Source organism: Xiphophorus hellerii, chromosome 16, assembly GCF_003331165.1.
Source record: "Xiphophorus hellerii strain 12219 chromosome 16, Xiphophorus_hellerii-4.1, whole genome shotgun sequence".
Taxonomy (NCBI): Eukaryota; Metazoa; Chordata; class Actinopteri; order Cyprinodontiformes; family Poeciliidae; genus Xiphophorus; species Xiphophorus hellerii.
In genome coordinates, this window is record NC_045687.1 from 1,475,287 (window position 1) to 1,495,827 (window position 20,541).

General features: G+C 36.8%; 2 protein-coding genes across 2 annotated transcripts; both read right to left on the reverse strand.

The window, feature by feature from the left end:
- Positions 1–178: 178 nt before the first annotated feature.
- On the reverse strand, positions 179–10,272 carry LOC116735829 (nuclear distribution protein nudE homolog 1-like). The gene is made up of 9 exons (XM_032587965.1): positions 10,190–10,272; positions 8,297–8,418; positions 7,254–7,407; positions 5,428–5,576; positions 5,089–5,225; positions 4,260–4,484; positions 4,096–4,181; positions 3,804–3,949; positions 179–3,739 (listed from the first exon to the last, which is right to left on the reverse strand). Exons 2-9 carry the CDS (start codon positions 8,380–8,382, stop codon positions 3,691–3,693), a joined length of 1,032 nt encoding a protein of 343 aa, XP_032443856.1. The 5' UTR covers positions 8,383–8,418; positions 10,190–10,272; the 3' UTR covers positions 179–3,690.
- A 3,762-nt stretch (positions 10,273–14,034) lies between these two features.
- mpv17l (MPV17 mitochondrial membrane protein like) lies at positions 14,035–19,783 on the reverse strand. The gene is made up of 4 exons (XM_032586750.1): positions 18,950–19,783; positions 17,019–17,089; positions 16,145–16,174; positions 14,035–15,190 (listed from the first exon to the last, which is right to left on the reverse strand). Exons 1-4 carry the CDS (start codon positions 19,254–19,256, stop codon positions 14,975–14,977), a joined length of 624 nt encoding a protein of 207 aa, XP_032442641.1. The 5' UTR covers positions 19,257–19,783; the 3' UTR covers positions 14,035–14,974.
- Between the last annotated feature and the right edge of the window lie 758 nt (positions 19,784–20,541).

Sequence of the window (20,541 nt, forward strand, 5' to 3'; positions counted from 1 at the left end):
GAGATGCTGATTTTTATAAAAAGTTATGGGGGAGGAAAAAAAAATTAATTTCATGTTTTATTCTAAATTTCCTCAATTTAATGTAAAATGGCAACTTTTTCTACTAAATCTGCTACTTTAGTTCATTTGCAAGATTTTAAAGTGAATCAAGACTAAAATAAAAAAGATGAGACGTTTCTGTCAGGCATGAGTTTTATTGCCTTTCTCAGAAACATCACAAGCAGCAGAGAAGGTAAAAAACAAAACATCACATTCATCCTGTGTTAGTAAACATACAGAAGAATAAAACAGGTTTTCTTCAGTGAAGCTTAGATCCTGGAGCTGCAGATTTCTTCTTCTTCTCTCCCGTTAAACTCACTTAAAGTTGTAAAAATAGTAACAGATTTCTGGACGGATCAAAGGTTCTGGTTCAGACTCAACGGGAAAACCTGCGATTTTAAACTTTGGTTCATCCTCTGAATTAATCAAGAACCTTTTTATTCCAACTTTGTGCTGCACTTCACAACATTTTGCCACATGAACTACAAGCCTCAGTGGGTTTTGTTGGGACTTTATACAACAGAAGAACACAAAGTCTGAAAAGTGTGGTGTGCATTTATACATTTAGATAAAATCCGGTCTAACCAGAAGTGGCCATCATCTGTGAATAATTCATATTTGTTCTATGAGGATTTCCCCAGCTTCATGAAAACAATCTGGAGAAATTTAACGCAAAACTAAATGTTGACTCAGAGTTTGAATATAAAGGCGCAAAAATGTGCAAACCATAAATTACACTGCAAAAATGCTAAATCTTGGCAAGTATTTTGGCCTCGTTTCTAGGGAAAATATCTTATTGCACTGGAAATAAAACAAAACTAACTTATAATAATAGGAGTTTGTTTTAAGTCAATTCATTATTATTTATGGAGTTCTGGTTTTATTGGCAGATTATTTCACTTATTGTGTGGGAAAAATGTTTTTTGTAAGTGAAATAATATGCAGTAGTACATATTTATGGAAAAACTAGCACTTTTTCATCAATATTAATGAATTATTGACTTACAACAAGCCTATACATCTCGCAGAAACTCAGTTTACTAAGATATTTGCATGAGAAATATGGGGATACTAGACAAAAACTACTTGGTGAGATTTTGTGTTTTTTAGTGTATTGTCGTAATTTATAAATATGTCCTACTTTGTGCTGATCTGATCTTATTAAAATTCATGTCGATATGAATCAAACTGCAGTAATACCTTTGTGCGGCTCATTGTAGATTATTTTTCCTGCCTGACTCGTCTTATTCAGCTCAACACTCGATCCTTCAGGGTGCCAATAAAAACTCACTAACAGGATCTTCCTCTGGAAAACAGTGTCTGCTTATTTAAAACATCTATGATTGTTTTTGTAATTTCTCGTAAAATGGGCGCTTTGTTGCTCCATCAGCAGAATCGGGTTTTGTTTAATTTTTAATAAAACTGCATCTTTTTCAGTTTCCTTCTAAAAATCCCAATAAATATGACTCTGAATCAAATCCGTTTTAAGTAAATAATACCTTAATATTGATAAAAAAGTTCTAGCTCTGCTGGCAAATTATTTCACTTACATCAAGACAGTTTTCTCCAGTTAAAATTGAAATAATCTGTGATTGGAAATAGTTATTTTTCCATCAATATCAAGAAATCAGACTTCAAACAAGCTCCTTTATCTTGCTAAAAAGCTACTTGTAAGTTAGTTTGTCTTATTTCGAGTGCACCAAGATATTTGCACTAGATCAAAATCAAAAACTACTTTGTGTGTTTTTGCAGTGCAGCAGCTCTGTAACTGAAACCCGACCCTGAAAAGGGGAAATGTTTGCCTCGGGCGGTTCGGCCCGTTTGTGTTGTTCTGTGGACAGTGGAGGGCGTGGAGCTGAAGGTTTACGGCGCTTTGCGGACGGGAGCGCCGAGACGATGTGAAACTGGAAGCTCTGCTGTCATATTTCAGAGTTTAAAGGGTGAATTCATTTGTTTATAACACAAACAGCTCAAACATCAAGGCTTTAATCGTTTAGTCTTGGTTTTAACTATAATCTCAACTATTGTTATGCTCCAATTTCCCCTTCAAAAGTACGATGTGCATCAGAAAAGAAGCATTTTATTTTCTTTTGTCCAGTGTCTGCTTTACCAGTTTCCACAAACTGGGCACTTCAGGATGGTTCTACATCCTGTTGTGGCCAAATTAGCTAAATTTCCTCCGAGTCTTTGTGCTTCCTAATACACTAAACATCAACATCCGTTACAAATCTTTACAGTAAATAATTCACACATTCACAGTCGAGAAAAAACGTCTATACTACCTATAGGTTTTACACAGCAAGTATTTATAATCTTTTTTAAAGTGTATTTCTCGCTACTGAAAAGTGCTTGACCAGAGAAAAGGCGGGAATCACCATGGCAACCAGAGAAAAGGTGGGAATTGTGGTAGTGAGTAGAGAGAGGCCGGAGGAATTTAACATGAAATCAGCCAATCACAGTCTGGGATACTATTTGAGATGTGCCTTAAAAAAGTGCCTGGTAAATGTTGCTATGGCAACCGGACAAAGAAAAGGTGGTCATTAAAATCACCACAGCAACCATTAAAATGAGGGAAACACTATCTTATTTAAGACACCTTTAAACGTGTATTATTTTGTCCCGTTACACCAGATTCAAAAAAGGAAAAATCGGAAAATTACCATGGCAACTAGGACAAAAAAATAAAAGGAAAAAGTCACAAGAGCGCCCATAAAAAACAACAAACGGTCAAAATTCTGATGACTGAAACAAAAGCTCCAAGAACTTCACCACAAAGGCCAGTTAGCACAGCCATTCAGCATTTAGCACTAAAAAAAATAACGGTTGAAAACAGCCAATCACAAGCTGGGATACATTTTTTTATGTTAGTGTAAAAAAAAAAGAAAGGGAATGTTGCTATGGCAACTACGTAAGAAATAGTGGCAGAGAACCAACAAAAAAAATCCAGAAATTACCGTGGCAACGACGTTAAAGATAATAAAAAAATTCATCATAAAGTAAACATAACAAACCAAAAAAGGCGGGAATCGCTATAGCAACCACTATGTATCTCGGCTAAAGTGATTGACGAACGATTCTTCTCAAACCCGTTTTTTTCCCAGTAAACTTCCTGAAGGCACAAGTTGATGCAACACACAGCTGTGCTCCAGGTGTGCGTTCCCATCTATAATTATACATCTAGATCAAAAAGCATAAACGCCCCCTCAGGACGAATAATGAGAAAACTCTAACTACAGACCATCAGGTGTTAGCTAGCAAACCGGAAAGCATGTGACTTGCTTCCACTTACTTTGAATGGACCAAAGTAAGGTGAACAGAAAAACGTCTCCTCCTAAAATTCAAACATCAGAAGCAAACTTTCACTGTTTTAATCAACTAATGAATTTAGCTTCTCATTGAGTCTGAACACATAAAAATATGTCTTCAAATCCAGACTCAGGGAGTCGGAACAAAAAGTCCAGAACGGACGTTCAAGACAAGTGCAAGTGCTGAACAGGAAGTCCTGATAAAAGACCAACTAAACCTCCAGCGTCTCCATCCGTTTAGCCTCAGCTGCTCGGTGTCAGTGCGGTCCGTCAGGTACCAACCGAGTCCAGGTGAGGTTTGGACCATCCTGACCCGCTAAGAGGAGACGGAGAGGTCCGGTCGGGTTCACAGCAGCAGCTTGGATCCTGCACCAAAGTCCAGCCTCTTCACGAGGCTGAAGGGACAGGAGAGTTAGCGGTTAGCTGTGGATGTAAATAACCCTCCCCAGAGCTGCTCACCCCTTGTTGTAGAGGCCGTTGGTGGGATGGGGCTCTGATGGGTTGCTCTGGGCCGGCGCTGATCCAGATCCTCCGCTGTGGCGTCTGCGATTCGCCGTCTGCTCGTTGACGTAATTCCGACAGGACGCTAGCTTCGACTCCAGGCTCTGGGAAGGAAACGGTGAGGTTTCTCAGTAACCAGGAAGTTTTAGCTCAGGTGAGTTCTGCTGCAGGACAACGACCCAAAGAACAGCAGGAAGTCCAGCTGGAGATCAAGCGGCGCTGTCAAAATCTGTCCCACGTTGGATCTTACCCCGACTTTCTTCAGCAGCTCACTGACGATGTTCAGAGCAGAGATTCTCGCCGACGTGGTGAGAGGAATCGCAGAGATGCTTTCAGCTGAGAAACAAACCAACTGGTGAAAATATGGACAGAAAATAAATCCAGCTCTAATAAAAGCTAAACTCTCAGTCTGACCTCTGCTGACGGAGGGCGGTGGCGTGCTGATGTCCTCAGAGGAGGCTACAGGTCTGGGCGGAGCCGAGGTTTTATCCTCCATCCTACTGTCTGGGGGGGTGAGGGGCGGGGTCGGCAACCCCGCCGACGACGAAGAGGACGAAGGCTCTTTGACGGAGCTGCTGATGGAAGGCTTCCTGTCCTGCACCTGCTGTTTCTGCTGCACAGCAAGCTCCTGCCGAAGGTCTGTCACACACACACACACACACACACACACACACACACACACACAATCAAAAACATTTAAAACTATTTCTATTCTTTGCAAAACAGCAGTGAGAATCCTAATCTGCTGAATGAACCCACCAGAAGATGCTGAGAGAGCGAAATAAAGTTAAAGAGAGTCAAGGACAGAGAGAGAGAAAGAAAGAAAGACTGGGTTGAAGAGAGCTGAGGAGAAAGACAGAGATGAAGAAAGAGGAAAAACCTGAAGGGAAAGGAAGACAAAGAGAGAGATAAAAAGAGAAGAGCAGGGCTAAAAAAAACTGGAGAGAAAGAATTGAAGGGAGCTGAAGAGACAAAGAGGTGAAGACAGAAGAAGAGTTCAAAAAAAGAGAGATGAAGAGAAAAACAGGGATGAAGAAAACTGAAGAGAGAGAAAGAGCTGAATGGAGCTGAAGGGAACGATAAAACAGAAGTCAGCTGAGGAGAGGCAGAGCTGAAGACAGAGACGGCTGAACATTTTGATATCCGAATTACTGAAATCAGATGAAGTAGCTAAACGCAGAGAAACGTACACCCAGAGAATGCATTCTCACTGAAATAAAAACTGACTTCCTCAGAACTTCACCTCTCGCTTCGTCCTTCAGCCTCTGAACCGACTCCAAGAGATTCTCCTTCTCGTCCAGCTCGCTCTCCAGGAAGGCGTTCCTCTCTATGACGTGGTTCATCCGCTGCTCAAAGTCCTCCAGAGACATGATGGTCGCTCTAGAAAACAGACGAACGACTCCTTTATTTAACAAGCATTTAGTACAGACAGAGCTGATGGAAGCTCAAGGAAGAGAAACAGGGCAGCAGACAGCTGAATGGAGAGAAAGGGATGAAGATAAATGAGAGAGACTGAGCTGAAGACAGCTGAAGAACGAGTTTGAAACGTCTCAGTGCTTTAGCTGGGTGTCGACCTGCTGACCTCTTGGCCCTCTCCAGGTCGTCGTTGGCCTGTTCCAGCTCCCTGATGTACTTGTGGAGCTGATCTCTGACGGCCGCGGTTTCGGCCAGGTCTCCCTCCAGGTTGGAGATCTGTCGGCACGCCTCAGAGTGATGCGTCTCATACTTGTCCTGAATTTGGCAAAAAACAGAAGCAGAAAGAAGGACCAGAGTCAGATGACGACTTAGCAGATTTACACGCCGGTTCCACAGAAAGTCACACATCAAACGAATGAGCCGCTTCAGGTTTGAGTAAAGCGGCGTGAAGTTTCAACATGTCAGAGATTCCTGGAGATAAGAACGGCCGCTGCTCCGATAACATCATGTTTTGATCCAAAAGCAAAAAATTAGACATTTTAAAAACCTACTGTGGTCTAAAGAGCAATAAAAATATTTTAACTGTGAAAAAAAATAAACATGATTATAAAACCGGCAGCTCCTTTTACGTAATGTCACTTTATAAGAACAGGATCTTCTAAAAGAGCAGAAAAACAGCCAGGAGGTGTTTCTGATCCTGAGTGTGGGATCAGATTCTACGGAGCTAAATTGGGGCAGTAAAGTTTGTGCAAAAGAACAAAAAATTAAAACTAAGAAAAAAAGATTTGAAACAAAAAAATCTGTAACTGAAAAACACCTTCAATCTGAATAGTAGTTTCGCATCTTTGTTTTCAGTGTCAAATCTTTTTTTAAGTTTCAAAATAATTTAAATTTTCAAATGTCTCAGATTTACTTATCACTCTGAAATTTTAATGTCAACGTAACGAAAAAAAGAAATTTGAAAATGCTTCATTTTCAGCTTTTAAATGAGTCAGCAGAAATCAGCTGCAGCTTTTGCTCTTCTGAGCCGGTTTTAGGTGCAGTGCTCCACACTGCTCAGCTTTTCCTACTTTGTGGCATTTTCTGACCATTTTGTACAGAAAACCCAAAATTCTGCAGGCAACTGTTGGGACAGCTCAGTGGCAGCATAAGGGGGCCTTGGACTCAATTTCTTGATCCAGATTTATAAAAATGTAATTTTGATGAGTCATAATTTTAATTCTCGATATCCTGGGTTGTAATTGCTGTGTGTGACACTTCGAATCACAAATCCGCTGACGTCATCCGAACATCTAGAAAGACGTTTTGACTCATCAAATTGAAGATGCATCCAATTATCAGCCAGGATAGTCAAAACTCATTTTCATTTTAATTATATAGTCAGAAGAAAATAATTACATGTTGAATCGGCCTGCCATACACACAGGTTTTGCATTTTGGTACTTAATAGTGATGACATCATGAAATCTGCTTTCATAGAGACAAAACTCCTGGACTTCCTGTTTGTTTGCTGTAACTGTGTGGTTAGTGTGTGTTTGGCTTTCTGCAACAATATGAACAATAAAGTCACACATTAACCTGTTCACTTTTTAAACTTTTGATCAAAACCCAGAGCTCTGTTTACAGCAAACACGAGTTCAGCCTGAACATATTTCCTAATAAAGCAGCAGCCGCCGCTCCGGGGTGATTATAAACCAATAAAATCAGAAGAGTCGTCGCTGCTCAGCACTGCCATCGCCTCCAGACACAGAGAGGAGGAGGAGCAGCCGTCAGCTGCCTCTTCATCCCTGAATCGATGCTCTGTGAAGACTGCTCTGTGCTCGGATAAGACAACCAGAGAAACAAATTCACTGCAGGGAGACCTATTATCAGCTGACGGATATGAAAATCCCCAGTTTGAACCGATTCACTCGGCGGTCAGTTGGTTTCATGCAAATTAATGCAACTCCTGCAGGCGTATGCATGTCTGCCGAACCCTCCATGTCTGACTACCTTGTAGTTCTCCAGCTCCATGCGCAGACGGTTGTTGGCTGAGAGAAGCTCCCGGTTCCTGGCGTCCAGCTGCTTCAGCTCCGTCTCCAGCTCCACCTCGTAGTCCCGACTCATCTGCTGGAACTCCTGCAGCTCCTCCTGCGCTTCCACCGCACTGAGAACACAAGACAAAAACATCCAAAGTGTTCAGGTTGGGTTTCATTAAACACAGACTCAAAACAGGCCATTTGCTGGAAGAACATATTCAGAGCAGCAATTAAGTCGAAACTGTACAAAAATACAAACATTTTGGATTTAAGATAAAAAATAAAAATAAAAAAACATAAATCTGTTCTACCCAAAACTTCTCAGATGGCAGTTTCACCTCCACCTGGTTCAAATTCTGCAAACAAAATCCTTTGATTCAAATGATCAAGCATTCACTAAAGAAAGCTGTTTACATTTTAGGCAATAAAATGTTTATTTTCATATTTAAAAAGGAACATATGGATTTGTTTATTTGCTTTCAATTTAATATCATTTATTAATAATTTGCACTGAAAACATCCTGTGGCTGTAACTAAATTCAGACTTGGACATGACAATTTAATAAACTTAGAAAAAATAAAACTAAATTGAACAAAATTCTGTTATGGTTGCTGAAAAGACACAAAATCAAATCTAGAAAAAGATGATCAATGTGAAAATGTGGGACACAGTTTGTTGTTGCTTTTTTAAATATGGCAAAACTGCAAGACCCGTTTTTTGTTTCAACTCTACAATAATTGTCTACAGAAATCCGATTTATATAATAATTATCAAGATATAATAATAGTTTATTATTTAATTAGCAGGTAAAAAAAAAAAAAGCAAAATAGTTTTTGTGAATACAATTATAAAGAAAAATACTAAAACTTTAGTTCCAACTTGACATTTATGGCCCATAAATACAAAAAGTTTGGACATTCCTGATTCAAAGAAAAGGTAAAGTTGTATGTTCACTGTTTTGTTTTTCCAGATTAGATAAGGAAGCGGTTGGAGTAAAAGATAAAGAGGGAACGAACATCTGCTGGTGCCGGGCCGCCTCCTCCTTCCAGTGCTCCAGTTCTTCCTCCACGGATCCAAACTGAGGCGCGTCCTGGTCCCCCATCTCCAGCGCGGTCACAGCTCAGCGGGCTCTTTGGTCCTGCACCGACACACAGAAACAGAAACACACCCCTTACTGTTGGTCAACCATTTATGGTTTCTGTATCCTGGAACAGACAAATAACATTTAATGCAACCAACTGCCTTCAGAAGTTACCTAATTAGTGTATAATTGGATTTCTTTAAATGAGCATGATTCATATGTAGAAAATGTTAAGAAAAGCAAAAGTTCTTACAGGGCTGAAATTATTAAATTGTGCTAAATCAATTATTTAAATAATAAATAATCGATTACTCAAATACTAATTTAGTAATCACTTAATCGTTAACTACAATATACAAACTCAGGAAAAAAAGGTAATTTGCAGAAAGAACATACAGAGCACTAATCAGGCCAAACCTGTGAAGAAAAATATAGAAATTTTGCATTTAAAATATTTCTTTTGTAAATATGTTCTACCCAGAGCTGCTCAAGTGGCAGTTTTAGCTTCACATAGTTTAAACTCTGAAAAAATAGATAAAAAAAGAAAAAGAGAGCAGAGTTTTCAGCAAGTCGATGCTAGAAGTACTGCATTTTAGACAATAAAATGTTTACATTCTTATTTAAAAAAAGAAATTTCATTATTTTCTAATTAGCATCTTTTAAACAAAATAATCTGCAGAATGAACTCTTTTTTAAATCCGACTCATCATCTTACAAAACATTTATTTAATTAAATGTGGTCATGTTTGAGAAACATAACTAAAAATACATACATTTTAAGTAAGTATTAAAGTGTAGAGTGATGGTTTTATACAAAACCGGAACACAAAAATATGTTTTTGTTAATTTGCCAAAACATTTTTTATAAAAATAAAATAAACTTTGTTTTGAAATCAATATTAATTCGTGTAATGGAGTAGAAACACTACAATGTATACTTTCAAATACTAAATTATGAATTAATTAGATGTGATGTAAATGTTAAAATGTGACAATTTAGTATTATACATGCTGGGAAAAATAAATCAATGGTTATTTTGTATACAATTTAATCTTGTTTGAATATTTTAAGTATTAAAAGGCATTTAACTTTATTTTTTATAATCGTTATTTTCATTTTGCCCCAGTATTTTCTTATTTTTGTATGCTAAATGTAAATGAAATACATAACTGATTATGTAATATTCTTGTATTAGTAGCAAACTAGTGAAGGCCTGTGTCTGTCTGTAACCGAAAACAGATCATTTTTAGTAAATTTGTCTCATTTTTGCCTGGTATTACCAGCAAAAGATCATTTCATTAACTATTCATACGTGGCTATTCATTTACGGGTTAAGAAAACACCCAAAACAAACCTGGAATGTTTTGACAACCAAACTTTCTGTCATTGTGGAACATTTATTACTTATTTACATTTGAGTCAAACAAACAGAGTTCCAATACAAAGACTGACCCGAGGGTCTGAAAAACGGAACTAACAGAAGACCGAGCTAAACATAACTTCACACCTAGCCTGTTGTTTATGGTAACTAACCCCAACTCTTAGAGATGTGCTTAAAGCCCGAGTGTTATCTATAAAACTATGGAAAGTATAACAGGAAAGTTGAAGGAGTAAAACTAAAGTTACCGCTAGCTGATTCGGCTAACGGAGTTTAACCGTTTAAATCCCAGCTCAGACCAACATTTGACCCGTTTGCTTCTTAAACTCTTCCTTATCAAACTAAACTTCACCCCAAACCTTCTAGAAAAGTCATTTTCACTATAAACTAAGAGTTAGGGAAAACTTTCGCACAATTCGATGGAATTAGACAAATTTAAAAGGACTTGCCTTGAGTTGGAAGTCAGAAAGTTACTCGCCGCTTCGGGAAGGCGTCGAACAATAAAATTTGCCATTCATTTTGTCAACGTCAACTGGCCAATAACAAATTAGATGACGTTCTTGTTGTTTGTCGCTATTGGACGCTTTTCTGTCAATCACAGCAAGTGGGCGGGCTGCAAGGGTGACAGTCCAATCAGAGTGGTGGGAATAGACAGAGCATTAATTCACACAGAAATTTCGACGGATTGCCACACGGTGGTGCTGCTTTCACGTGTAGTAGGAAAACGTGTAAACAGTACTTGGAAAAATGTTCGCTATGTTTCTAGAAATCCAAAAAATATATATTCAAAATTAAATAAAAACAAAAGCAAAGAAGCTTAATTCCAAATAACTAAAATGAAATGACGTCAGACTTAAATAGTGCTTCATTAGAACACTCAAACATGCTTTTACGTGAAATCATTTATTTTAAAACATTTTAAAACAGTGTCTTCTTGGTGATCACCTAAGGTAATTAATTGAGTTAGTTATGGTATTAGGTTTTGATATTCCAAGGAGTTGAGGGAAAACTATTGATACTAGTGGAAAACTGCCCTAGCTCTTTTTGGGTTGAAAGTGCTTTTTGCACTGGAATAATACTTTATTATTTTTCCAGCATTTCTTATTATGTTGTCTCAGTTTGAGCTTCAAACAGAATTTAGTTATTTGAATATTTCACCGCTTTCTTACTAAATTTGTAACATTAATTTCAAATAATTGAACTGGGCACAAACTTAAAGTTTGTTGACACAGTTCTCATGTTTTCAGTCGGTTTGCGTTCATTGCTGGTGGATTTTACAAATTGGATGGCATAATAAAGAACAACTTCCTCAAAATTGTTAAATTTTCCTTTAAAGCGACTCCTGGATGGTTGAAACAGCAGTGCAGTTGAGTATTGAGTGGATGATGATCCTAAAATATAGTCCGACTGGTTTTTCAATACATAAGCTGCACATATCTTAAGCAGTATCAACACTATTAATCAGCGGAGAGTTTATAATAGCAGAGGTTGTACCAAGAAATCAAGAAACTAAAAAAAAAAGTTCTATATGTAGTTCTGGAAGCTTAGACAAATAATAGTAAGTGTACATTGTATGATATCCACAATAAATTGAGACTAATGTATCCAAGTCTGGCTTTAAAAAAACAGTATCTTTGATTCTGATTGGAGATGTTCACTTCCTGTTGGTGGGTCAGAGGTGAATTTGGGTCAGCTGTGTCTTTTCCTGTGGGATTAGATGGGGGTATCTGATCCCAGATAATCCACATGAGCCATCACCACTCACAAATGCCAGTCCACCAGTCCTGTCTGTCGCTGCCTCATATCTGGGCTGCACGTTTTTAGCATTGAGTCAGTTCTTACAGTGGATTACAGGCATGAGTCCCTGACCTTCACTGATACCAAAGGGAAATCTTTTATTAAAGGCATTGTTCTGTAGGTTAATAAGACACTATTTATATGTTTTGCAAGTGACCTCATTGCTAACATTTGGTTAGCTTGGCTTAGCTAGCAACATAACAAATTAATTAGTGACTGTCGTTTAAGGTTATACTGCAACTTTTAACATGATTTATTATATAAAAATACTTTATTGATCCCAAGGGTAAATTAAATGTTATTGTAACTCATATTAATTAAAATTCTTCAAAGAGTTATTGTAGATAGTAATGTCCGTTGGCAGGAAAGACCTCTTGTAGCAGTCTGTACTGCAGTGAATTTGAAGAAGATTCTGACTGAAGACACTTTGTTTTCCCAAGACTGTCTCATGAAGATGATGGTAAATTTCATGTCTGTTAAATTTCCTCCTTCTTTCTCTCTTCTATGCTTTCTTGCAAAATGACAATACAGGAATTCTGATTCTGATTTTGGATTTTCCCTCCCCCTTTCTAAAAAAAACCTAGTAACTGTCTATTACTATAATACACTTACTGTGTACTATATTAACATTTTTAAGTTGTATTTTTTAAAAGCAGCCCAGATGTTTCTCTGTGTTACTACTATATATATTTGTATATATTTATTTTATTTAAATATATTTTTTTATTTATTTGCACTGGAATGAGAAAGAGTACAATGTTTTGTTTTGCTTTTTTCAGTTTTGAGAGTTGCTATTTTTTTAACTTTGTGGCGCTCTCTAGCGCAATGACAGTAAAAAATTCTGAAAAAATAAACAGTAACCATGGTAAGCGTAACCATGACAACTGTAGAAATTCCATGTTGAGATACAAGGAAGCTCCTCCCCCTTTCTGAAGAGGCAGGTAACCATGGCGATTGCATAACTGGGCCGTTCACTGCCCTTAAATCCCCAGATTGAAGTGCAACAAGAACAGCTGACGAAGACGACGGCCTGTCCTGGAAAGCTAGCCGCTTGTTGACATCGACACTTTTAACTTGTTACAGGATCAATTCCGCCATCTTGACACCATGAGAATCTACTTTCAGGTGGCTTAGCTCTGACACAATTTCATCAAATCTCATTGTGGCTAGAGTCGTGACATAACGCCTGGAGCTGGAAGCTGTTTGACTGCTTTATTGTTACAGGTTACAGTTTCCCTTTATTATGAAAAGGAGACAATGAGACAAAAAAACAAAAACAAAAAAATACCCGTCCGATTTTTGGATGTTTTCCTTTCTGCTAGAATTCAGCAACAAAAAACAGTCTTTGAGTCTGGCTCAGGTAAGAACACAATAAGGTATATGGGTTGATGGCAACCAATCAGACGGTTCAAGTAATAAGGTAGAGTAGCTTCAGATTTCTACAGAAATAACAGGGGATTCCAGTGTTTGTAACTGATACATTTGTAATTTACATTATAAATAATGGTAGATTACTTTTTTGCTATTTTTTTAACTTCATATTGGACAGTTAGTTCACAAAGTGTTCAGTTTTGACCAGAAATATGGATAAAAAGTCACAGTTTTGTGGTTAAATAAGTAGTTACATAAAGTTAAAGGGAGTTTAATGGGCTAAAAGTCAAAATAAAGAGGAATAGGATGTAAATAAATAAGGATATTGGGTCTCATTTGGTATTAGGATTATCTTTTTACTTTCTGGCATTTTAAACTGATTGCTTTGTTTTATAACACTGAACAGGTTATATATAATTGATTGCATCTAAATGACTTTATACAATAATCCTAGTACACTGGATTTAATTGACTATATATTTCTGTTTTGGAAACAAAGCACTTTTAAATAATATTTGTTGTGAACCAGAAATTTATGAATAACAAACAGAACAAACACTTGCACCTAAGGGCAATTAAGAAAGACCAATTAACCTGTAAGTCAGGGGTTCCCAAAGTGGGTCCTGAAGGCCCCGGTGTCCTGCATGTTTTAGTCTCTCCCTGGTTTAACACACCTGGATCCAATGATGGCTCATTAGAAGAACATTGACCTGCTGAAAAGGTTGTTACTACCAACTAAAACGGGCAGGATGCCGGGCATCGAGGACCGACTCTGGGCTCCCCTGCTGTAAGAGATCCAAGCAGGTTTTGATGATGGATGAACTGAAATGAGGAGACAGTGAGAAGACCTGAAAATTATCTGGAAAAAAATTATATGAAAAAAACATCTTAGGTAAAATAATTAAGAAAGAATGATAGAAACATGAGATAAATATGGAGCTAAATTGGGGCCATAAACATTGTTTAAAAAAAGATTGAAAAAATATTTTTAAACAAAAATGTTTTAAAACTGAAAATGCTATTTTTTTGAAAAAAGAAAAATTTGAAAGTGAAAAAAATTAATCTGAAAAGTAGTTTGGAAATTTTTTTCACTTTCAAATCTTATTTTTCTTTATTCGAAACTTTTTTCAGTTTCAAATCATTTTTTTGTTTGTTTCAAATATTTTGTCTTTTGACTAAACTTTATGGCACCAATTTAGCTCCATTTCGGGAGTGCTGCATGAATATATGATCAGGGGTGATGATTTACTCATAAACCTAAATTAATTAGTATATATTTATTTTTAATTTAATTGAATTTGATGTTTGGTCTGCCTGTTTTTTGTTTTAGGTTTATCAGCAAGTCACAGAAAATAAAAGATTTTTACACACCTAAAAATCTGTGGTTGGTTTAGATCTTTAACATTTTTCAAATCCACATTCATCCTTCATGACCTATAAACTGCTTTATTCATTGATTATTAACAGATAATCTCCCAATCTTACCTTGAATTCACGAGTATTTTCTCATTTCTGCTTACATTTTCTAAGCTTCTTCATATTTCCCAGATAAAAATCCGGATTTTCAAGTATTAAGTTTGTGATCCATGACACAAACTAGAATTGAATCACATGTTTGATGGATTACTGCAGATTATGGCAGTCACATCACCAGGTAAAGGCACAGCTGGTGAAAAACAGAAGTTATTAAGCCTTAGAGTTTTTAATTGCGCCCAATTTGTCCTTTTTGTTCCCTAGCAGTAAACTCCAGTTATTAGACTAAAACATAATTTCTGGATCAAAACGTTTGGACATTTTCCCTCATTTGGTCTAAATTGAATCTAGTTATGGATTTTTCTGGCTACACTATCATAATACTGCCATTTACCTTTGTTTTTTTAGCTGCCTGACCCCAATTTTACTCAATAAACAGTTTTATTTCTTGACATTCCAGTGGCTGCGTCAGTCCATAAATGGGTACTTCAATAACTTCTTGGCGTTTAATAAAGCTGAAGTCTTTTTTCAGACATTTCCTGCCTGATTTGTTGCTGCATGTGTGCGTTTGAGACGGATATAGACGAAAACATTTAGTTTTCCCTCTGAATTTTGTGCCTCTTCCGGGCCAGCCGAGCCTCACGCATCTCCTCCAGAGTTTTCCGGGGGTCCATGATGAAGGCCAGGGCCACGGTGGCGGTGCCGTCGCCGTCCTGCCGGGAGAAACACAGGAAGGAGGCCCAGAGGAAGGCGCAGCAGCCCATGAAGGCGGTCCGCATGTGCAGCGGCATCAGGACAAAGTTCAGAAACTGGAGACACCATTTAAAGAAGAAAATAGTTAATAAAGGTCTAAAATTATTTACTTTTTAGGTTTAGTACTATTGAGCTAATAAAGATTGTACAGAGTTAACATTCAATTAAAAATGTTTCAATACTGTGAACAGTACTTCTAAAGTACTCTGCATTGTGATTGAAGAAGTGAGTAAAGTACCTAAACATTTTATTATAGTAGGAGTAGCACTACTTTTATATATTACTACTTAAGTAAAAGTACATTTGTGAAAGAACAAAGCAAAAGTGAAAAAGTTTTTGGTAAAAAAGCTTCTCAAGTAACTGATCAGAAAATCTGACTTAATGTAATAAAAGTTTAAAATTGTTGTTAATTTTCAACTTTATTGTGTAAACATTATATTATTTAGTTTCAGTTAATAAAAACAAGGATTTTATTGTATTAACCTTAACACAATAACCATAATTAAATTCAATATTTGACTGATATTTGTTTTTTAAAAGCAAACTCAAGAAGTGAAAAGCTGTAAAGTACATATAAAATACTCTGGATCATGACTGTCGGTCAGTAGATGTGGGTAAAGTACCCAGTACTACAGAGAGAGTAGCACTACTTTAATATAGTACATTCAAGTAAAAATTTGCAAAAAAAAGTATTTGGTTTAATAAAAAGCTACTCAAGTACAGAGTAACTGATCATAACATCTATAAGGATGTAATCAGATGTACAAAAATATAAAATAATTAGCAAATTCTCTCATTTTAAACACTAAGCTGAATCAACAAATACAAATAATTACATAATAACATTTTTAGCAACAGAGACAATTTTTCTAAGTATTTTTATATAAAATTTATACAATTTAAACTACTAAATACATATAAATAAAATAAACCTAAACCCTTTCTGTTTTCTTATGCAACTGCTTTATGAATTAATAAAACAAAATAAAATGTATTATGTTAATAGTTACCTGCATAAAGGGCCAGTACATGAGTCCAGTCTGGGAAAAAATGGGAAAAATTCTTATAAATGAAAATCTTGCAACAATCTCAGTTGATACAATCTCTGCTCAAATATTTTTTACTTAATAAAAACACAAGAGAAACTGAATAAAGGCTCAACCATATTATAGAAATGTTTTACAATTGTTGATTTATTTTTTATTTCTCTGTAAATTTATTTTAAGAAAAGAAAAAGGGAAGATTAGATAATTAATTCTAGTTTTTGGGAATTTGCTGCAACCGAAATCAAGTATGTCTTCTCATGTATTGGTATTATTATCATCATTTGATATTTATCTTATTTTTAATTATTTTATTTCTTCTTTAATCATTTATCTACCTGCGATGTTGTGAAGTTTGTGGTCAGATGAGGTTTCTGTAAAAGCGCTAAAAAAAGAAGCTTTAATTTACCTCACTAAAGGTCAGAAGTTTACATACACCCCAGATAAAAAACCAAAAGGCCAATCAGAGAGGAAGAAGCCAAAACCCAAAATATTTGACCCAATTCATGCAGTTTAATAGCAATGCTAGCAAATCCTGAGGATGTTTGTAAACTACTGGGTTTCTGATCAGATTAGTTTTTGTTTTTATAGATTTTTACATGATCAGCAGCTAAATGAAATGCTGCTGTCCTGGATTATGTAACCGCCTGCTAACAGGTCGCTAATCTGCGCCAGGATCTCTCCTCCTACTGGCATTATTATCCGCTGCCTGGTTTGCCCTGCACTGCGCATCATTAGCGGCACACGGGGAGATGTAGGTTAATCTGGCTGCCGGCAGCTAGCGATGTGACCATGTGAGGAAGAGGAGGAGGAAGAGGAAGGCGACTTTCTCATATTTTACCCTCCAGGTGTTAAAGAATTTCTCCCTCCAGTCTTCCAGGATGTCTTCCTTTCCTTCCAGGAAACTCACACCTGCAGGACAGAAGAAAGACTCAGATTACAGCCAATATTTAAAATAAAATTTACAATTTTTTCATGCCAGTCTCCAGTTCTATGGAGCCTAAAAAAGCTAAAGAATACATTTTCTCCTGCACACCAGATAGCATGGTGATGTGTTAGGGTCATTATAGGTCAGTGGTGCCCAAAGTGGGTCCCTGAGGGCCGGCATGTTTTAGTTCTTCCCTCCCTGGTGGGAGCAACAACCTCCTCAGCAGGTCAATGTTCTTCTAACGAGCCATCATTTGATCCAGGTGTGTTAAACCAGGAAGAGAACTAAAACATGCAGGATGCCGGCCCTCAGGGGCCCACTTTAGGCTCCACTGTTGTAAGTGGAAAAACAGAGGAGGAGAACATTTCTGCCAAAAACTCAGAAACTGTTAAATTGATCTCAGGAATTAAAAAATCTGAGCTACAAAAGTGGAAAATTTGCAAAAAGAAAAAAAAAATCAGAAATGAGAAAAAACACTTTGAGATTTATGAGCTTCAAATGTTGACAATTCGCTAAAATAAAATTTTAATTTTCGACTTTTGTAAATTTGACAACTTTTAACAAAAGAGTTCCTAGTTGTTTTGTGTTTGCTTTTGTTTCTTTGCAGAAAATTTCTGAAATTAATCAAAACATTTCTCATGTTTTTTTAAAGCAAATGTTCGACTTTTGGAACTCAGAAATTTCCTTGCGTTTTCAAGAAAATCCATATTTCAAAAAATGAAATCTTCAAAAACCAAAAATTTGATGAGGGAAGGGAAGTTTAGTGGAAGGAAAAAAACTGTGGTAGAAAAAGGTGAATAAGCAACGTAGCTCCAGCTTTGAAAGAGGATTGTGAAACAAAATCTATTCAAGATGTTAAGGCAGCATTAGAAGGTGCTGACTGCACACGCTGACGGGTCCAGGAACGTCTGAGCCGAAGAGAACCAGAACCGGACCGATGCTGTTTTGTGTTTCTCTGTGTGTTATTAATATATTTAACAGAGAAGTTAAATTTTTTTAAGTTAAATTACAGAAATAAACTGTACTTAAAAGCATAATTCTACCCACAGTCCAATCTGTCCCTGATTTCTTCCATCCACTTAACTTTCCATTATGTAATTTGATTCAGCACTTCTGTGGATTAACCTCCTTGTGTTACCTAACATATGTGTTTTAAATGTTAGGTAAAACATAAATATTAGGGTTATGTAATAAGTTATGTCATAGAACTTTTCTGAAAAAGTGGATTTTTTTCCATAATCTTCAAAAATTTACACACACAAAAAACAAAAAACTGTTGAAATGTGTCTCTCTTAGTGTTATTAATATATATAACATAAGTTTCAGTTTGTAAGGTTGAATTACAGAAATAAACTGTACTCTCGAAACATATATCCAATCTGTCCCTGATTTCTTCCTTCCACTTAACTTTCCAACTAATCCAACTCCTTGCATTACCTAACATTTATGTTTTAAAAACCTTTTTATTAGTAGTAATGGTCTTATGTAATACAGCTTTTCTGGAAAAGAGGATTTGTGATTTCCTGTCAGTTACTTTCCATAATCAACAAAAGAAGTTTCATTTTTTCATCTCTATGATGTTTTCCTTCCACTTGACTTTCCAACTAACCCAAATTCTTCTGTGGGTTAATTTCTTTGCGTTACCTAACAGTTGTGTTTTTATGATATTATTTTTATATTATTGGTCTTAAATGATTTCATATTTTTCGAATAAATAAGTCCAAAATATCTCCGTTTGGGCGCAATTTCTTAAAACATACTTTTCTATTTCTTTTAATTAAATTGCCGTAATAAATAATATTTTCCGTCATGCTCTGATTGATTCAGATGCGCCTGTTCCTCACCTGTGTAGAAGACGCTGGTGGCCAAAGGTGACGCAAAGCTTTGGTCCAGCAGCAGTTTGCGGAAAACCATCCCTGCGGATTTTCCGGGGAAGCGTTTCTCCAGAGCGCGCAGCCAGAAGTAGTTAAAGTTTCCCTGGAAGGTGATGGCCACGATGGCCACGTTGCGGGTGTGTTTCCAGTCGATGCGCTCTCTGTGCGCAATCAGCTGATGCGCCAAATCCCCGCCGGCGAACAGGCAGCCGTACAAGGTGACGTTGGCCAGCCAGGGGAAGCGCTTTGCGGCTTCTTTCAGAACAGCTTTCCTCATTTTGGCGCTTTCTTGCCAGATTCAGTTCAGTAAAAAAGGCGCAAACATAGCGGCAGAATTCATCCAGTTTACATACCGTGGCGTCCCCGGCTGACGGTCAGGACGCAATCCATCTGTGCGCGGAAATCTGCGAGGATTACAGCCGAGGTTTCCACCGGAAGCAGGAATATCATTCATTATAAACTGGTGATAAACTCAGATTTTGTTAACAGCGCATCCTCTGCATAATTCAGCCGGAATATCTGCGTAAAATCCGCTATGAAAGCCTCACATGGAGATATTACAGCCTTACCTGCATGAATTAAACCCCTAAAAGTGACTAAAATGTTATTTCCTAACTATATCCAGGAAGATAAAATAAACCTACATCAGTGTTGGTTCATCTCTGACTGTTTCCGGTCGAGTCAGGTGCACAAATCCTGTGGGTCAAGCTGTAATCTGAGGGATTGTCCCGGTCCATTCAGGGAAGCGCCTAACTGCGTCACCGGGATCCGTTTGCGCAGCTTTGAGCGCCTATAGGTGGTCAAATCAGAGGCACAACAGCCTTCAAATTATGTATTTAAAAAAATATATTAAGAAATTAAGGCAGCCGCAAACAATTATTTTAATAATCGAGCATTCTGACGATTAATCGGATAAAAAATTGGCACATTCATCATATTTTTCATTAAAAAACTTAAGCTTATTGTGTAGAATATTAGAAATACATAAACATGTAAATAAACAAATAATTTAACTCAATTTAAAAAAAAAAAGTTCTATGTACATATTTACAGACAAAAAAAGTTTTTTTCATCTTAAATGCAAAATACACAAACTTTTCTACAGTCTTGGCTTGTTGTTCTTTCATCAAATGGCATGTTTATACACAGTCTGTATACTCTCATGAAAGATTAAATAGTTACTAAATTAGCTGATTATTATTTCAGTAATAAATTAATCACAATTAATCAATTCTTGTTGGAATGAGTGGGGCTGAAGGAATAGAAATGCACAACTGACACTCCAGATTTTTATTTGAAGAAATGTTTGAAAGATACTTTTTTTTATTTGTTTTGATTGACAGAGGGAATTTAAAGATAAAAAACATTCACCGTGAACCGCTAGAGGGCGCTGACTACCGCTAAATCCCAGCTGTGCTTTCAGGAAGTTTATATCTTACTGCCCAAGTTTAATCTATTTCCTCCTCGTTGCTTCAAAGCAAACATACATTTTACAAACATAATTAATTGGTTGGTTGGTAAATCACGCACATTTTAAAAACAATATATTAATATATAGTTTT

What these genes read in the sequence shown, in the direction of transcription:
- LOC116735829 (XM_032587965.1), bottom strand. Translation starts at nt 8,382, where the DNA reads ATGGGGGACCAGGACGCGCCTCAGTTTGGATCCGTGGAGGAAGAACTG. An exon ending in ACCGCCCTCCGTCAGCAGAG is followed by an intron (nt 4,182 to 4,259) that starts GTCAGACTGAGA and finishes TTTGTTTCTCAG; the next exon opens with CTGAAAGCATCTCTGCGATT. An exon ending in AACGGCCTCTACAACAAGGG is followed by an intron (nt 3,740 to 3,803) that starts GTGAGCAGCTCT and finishes CTGTCCCTTCAG; the next exon opens with CCTCGTGAAGAGGCTGGACT.
- mpv17l (XM_032586750.1), bottom strand. Translation starts at nt 19,256, where the DNA reads ATGAGGAAAGCTGTTCTGAAAGAAGCCGCAAAGCGCTTCCCCTGGCTG. An exon ending in AATTCTTTAACACCTGGAGG is followed by an intron (nt 16,175 to 17,018) that starts GTAAAATATGAG and finishes ATTTTTTCCCAG; the next exon opens with ACTGGACTCATGTACTGGCC. An exon ending in TGTACTGGCCCTTTATGCAG is followed by an intron (nt 15,191 to 16,144) that starts GTAACTATTAAC and finishes TGGTGTCTCCAG; the next exon opens with TTTCTGAACTTTGTCCTGAT.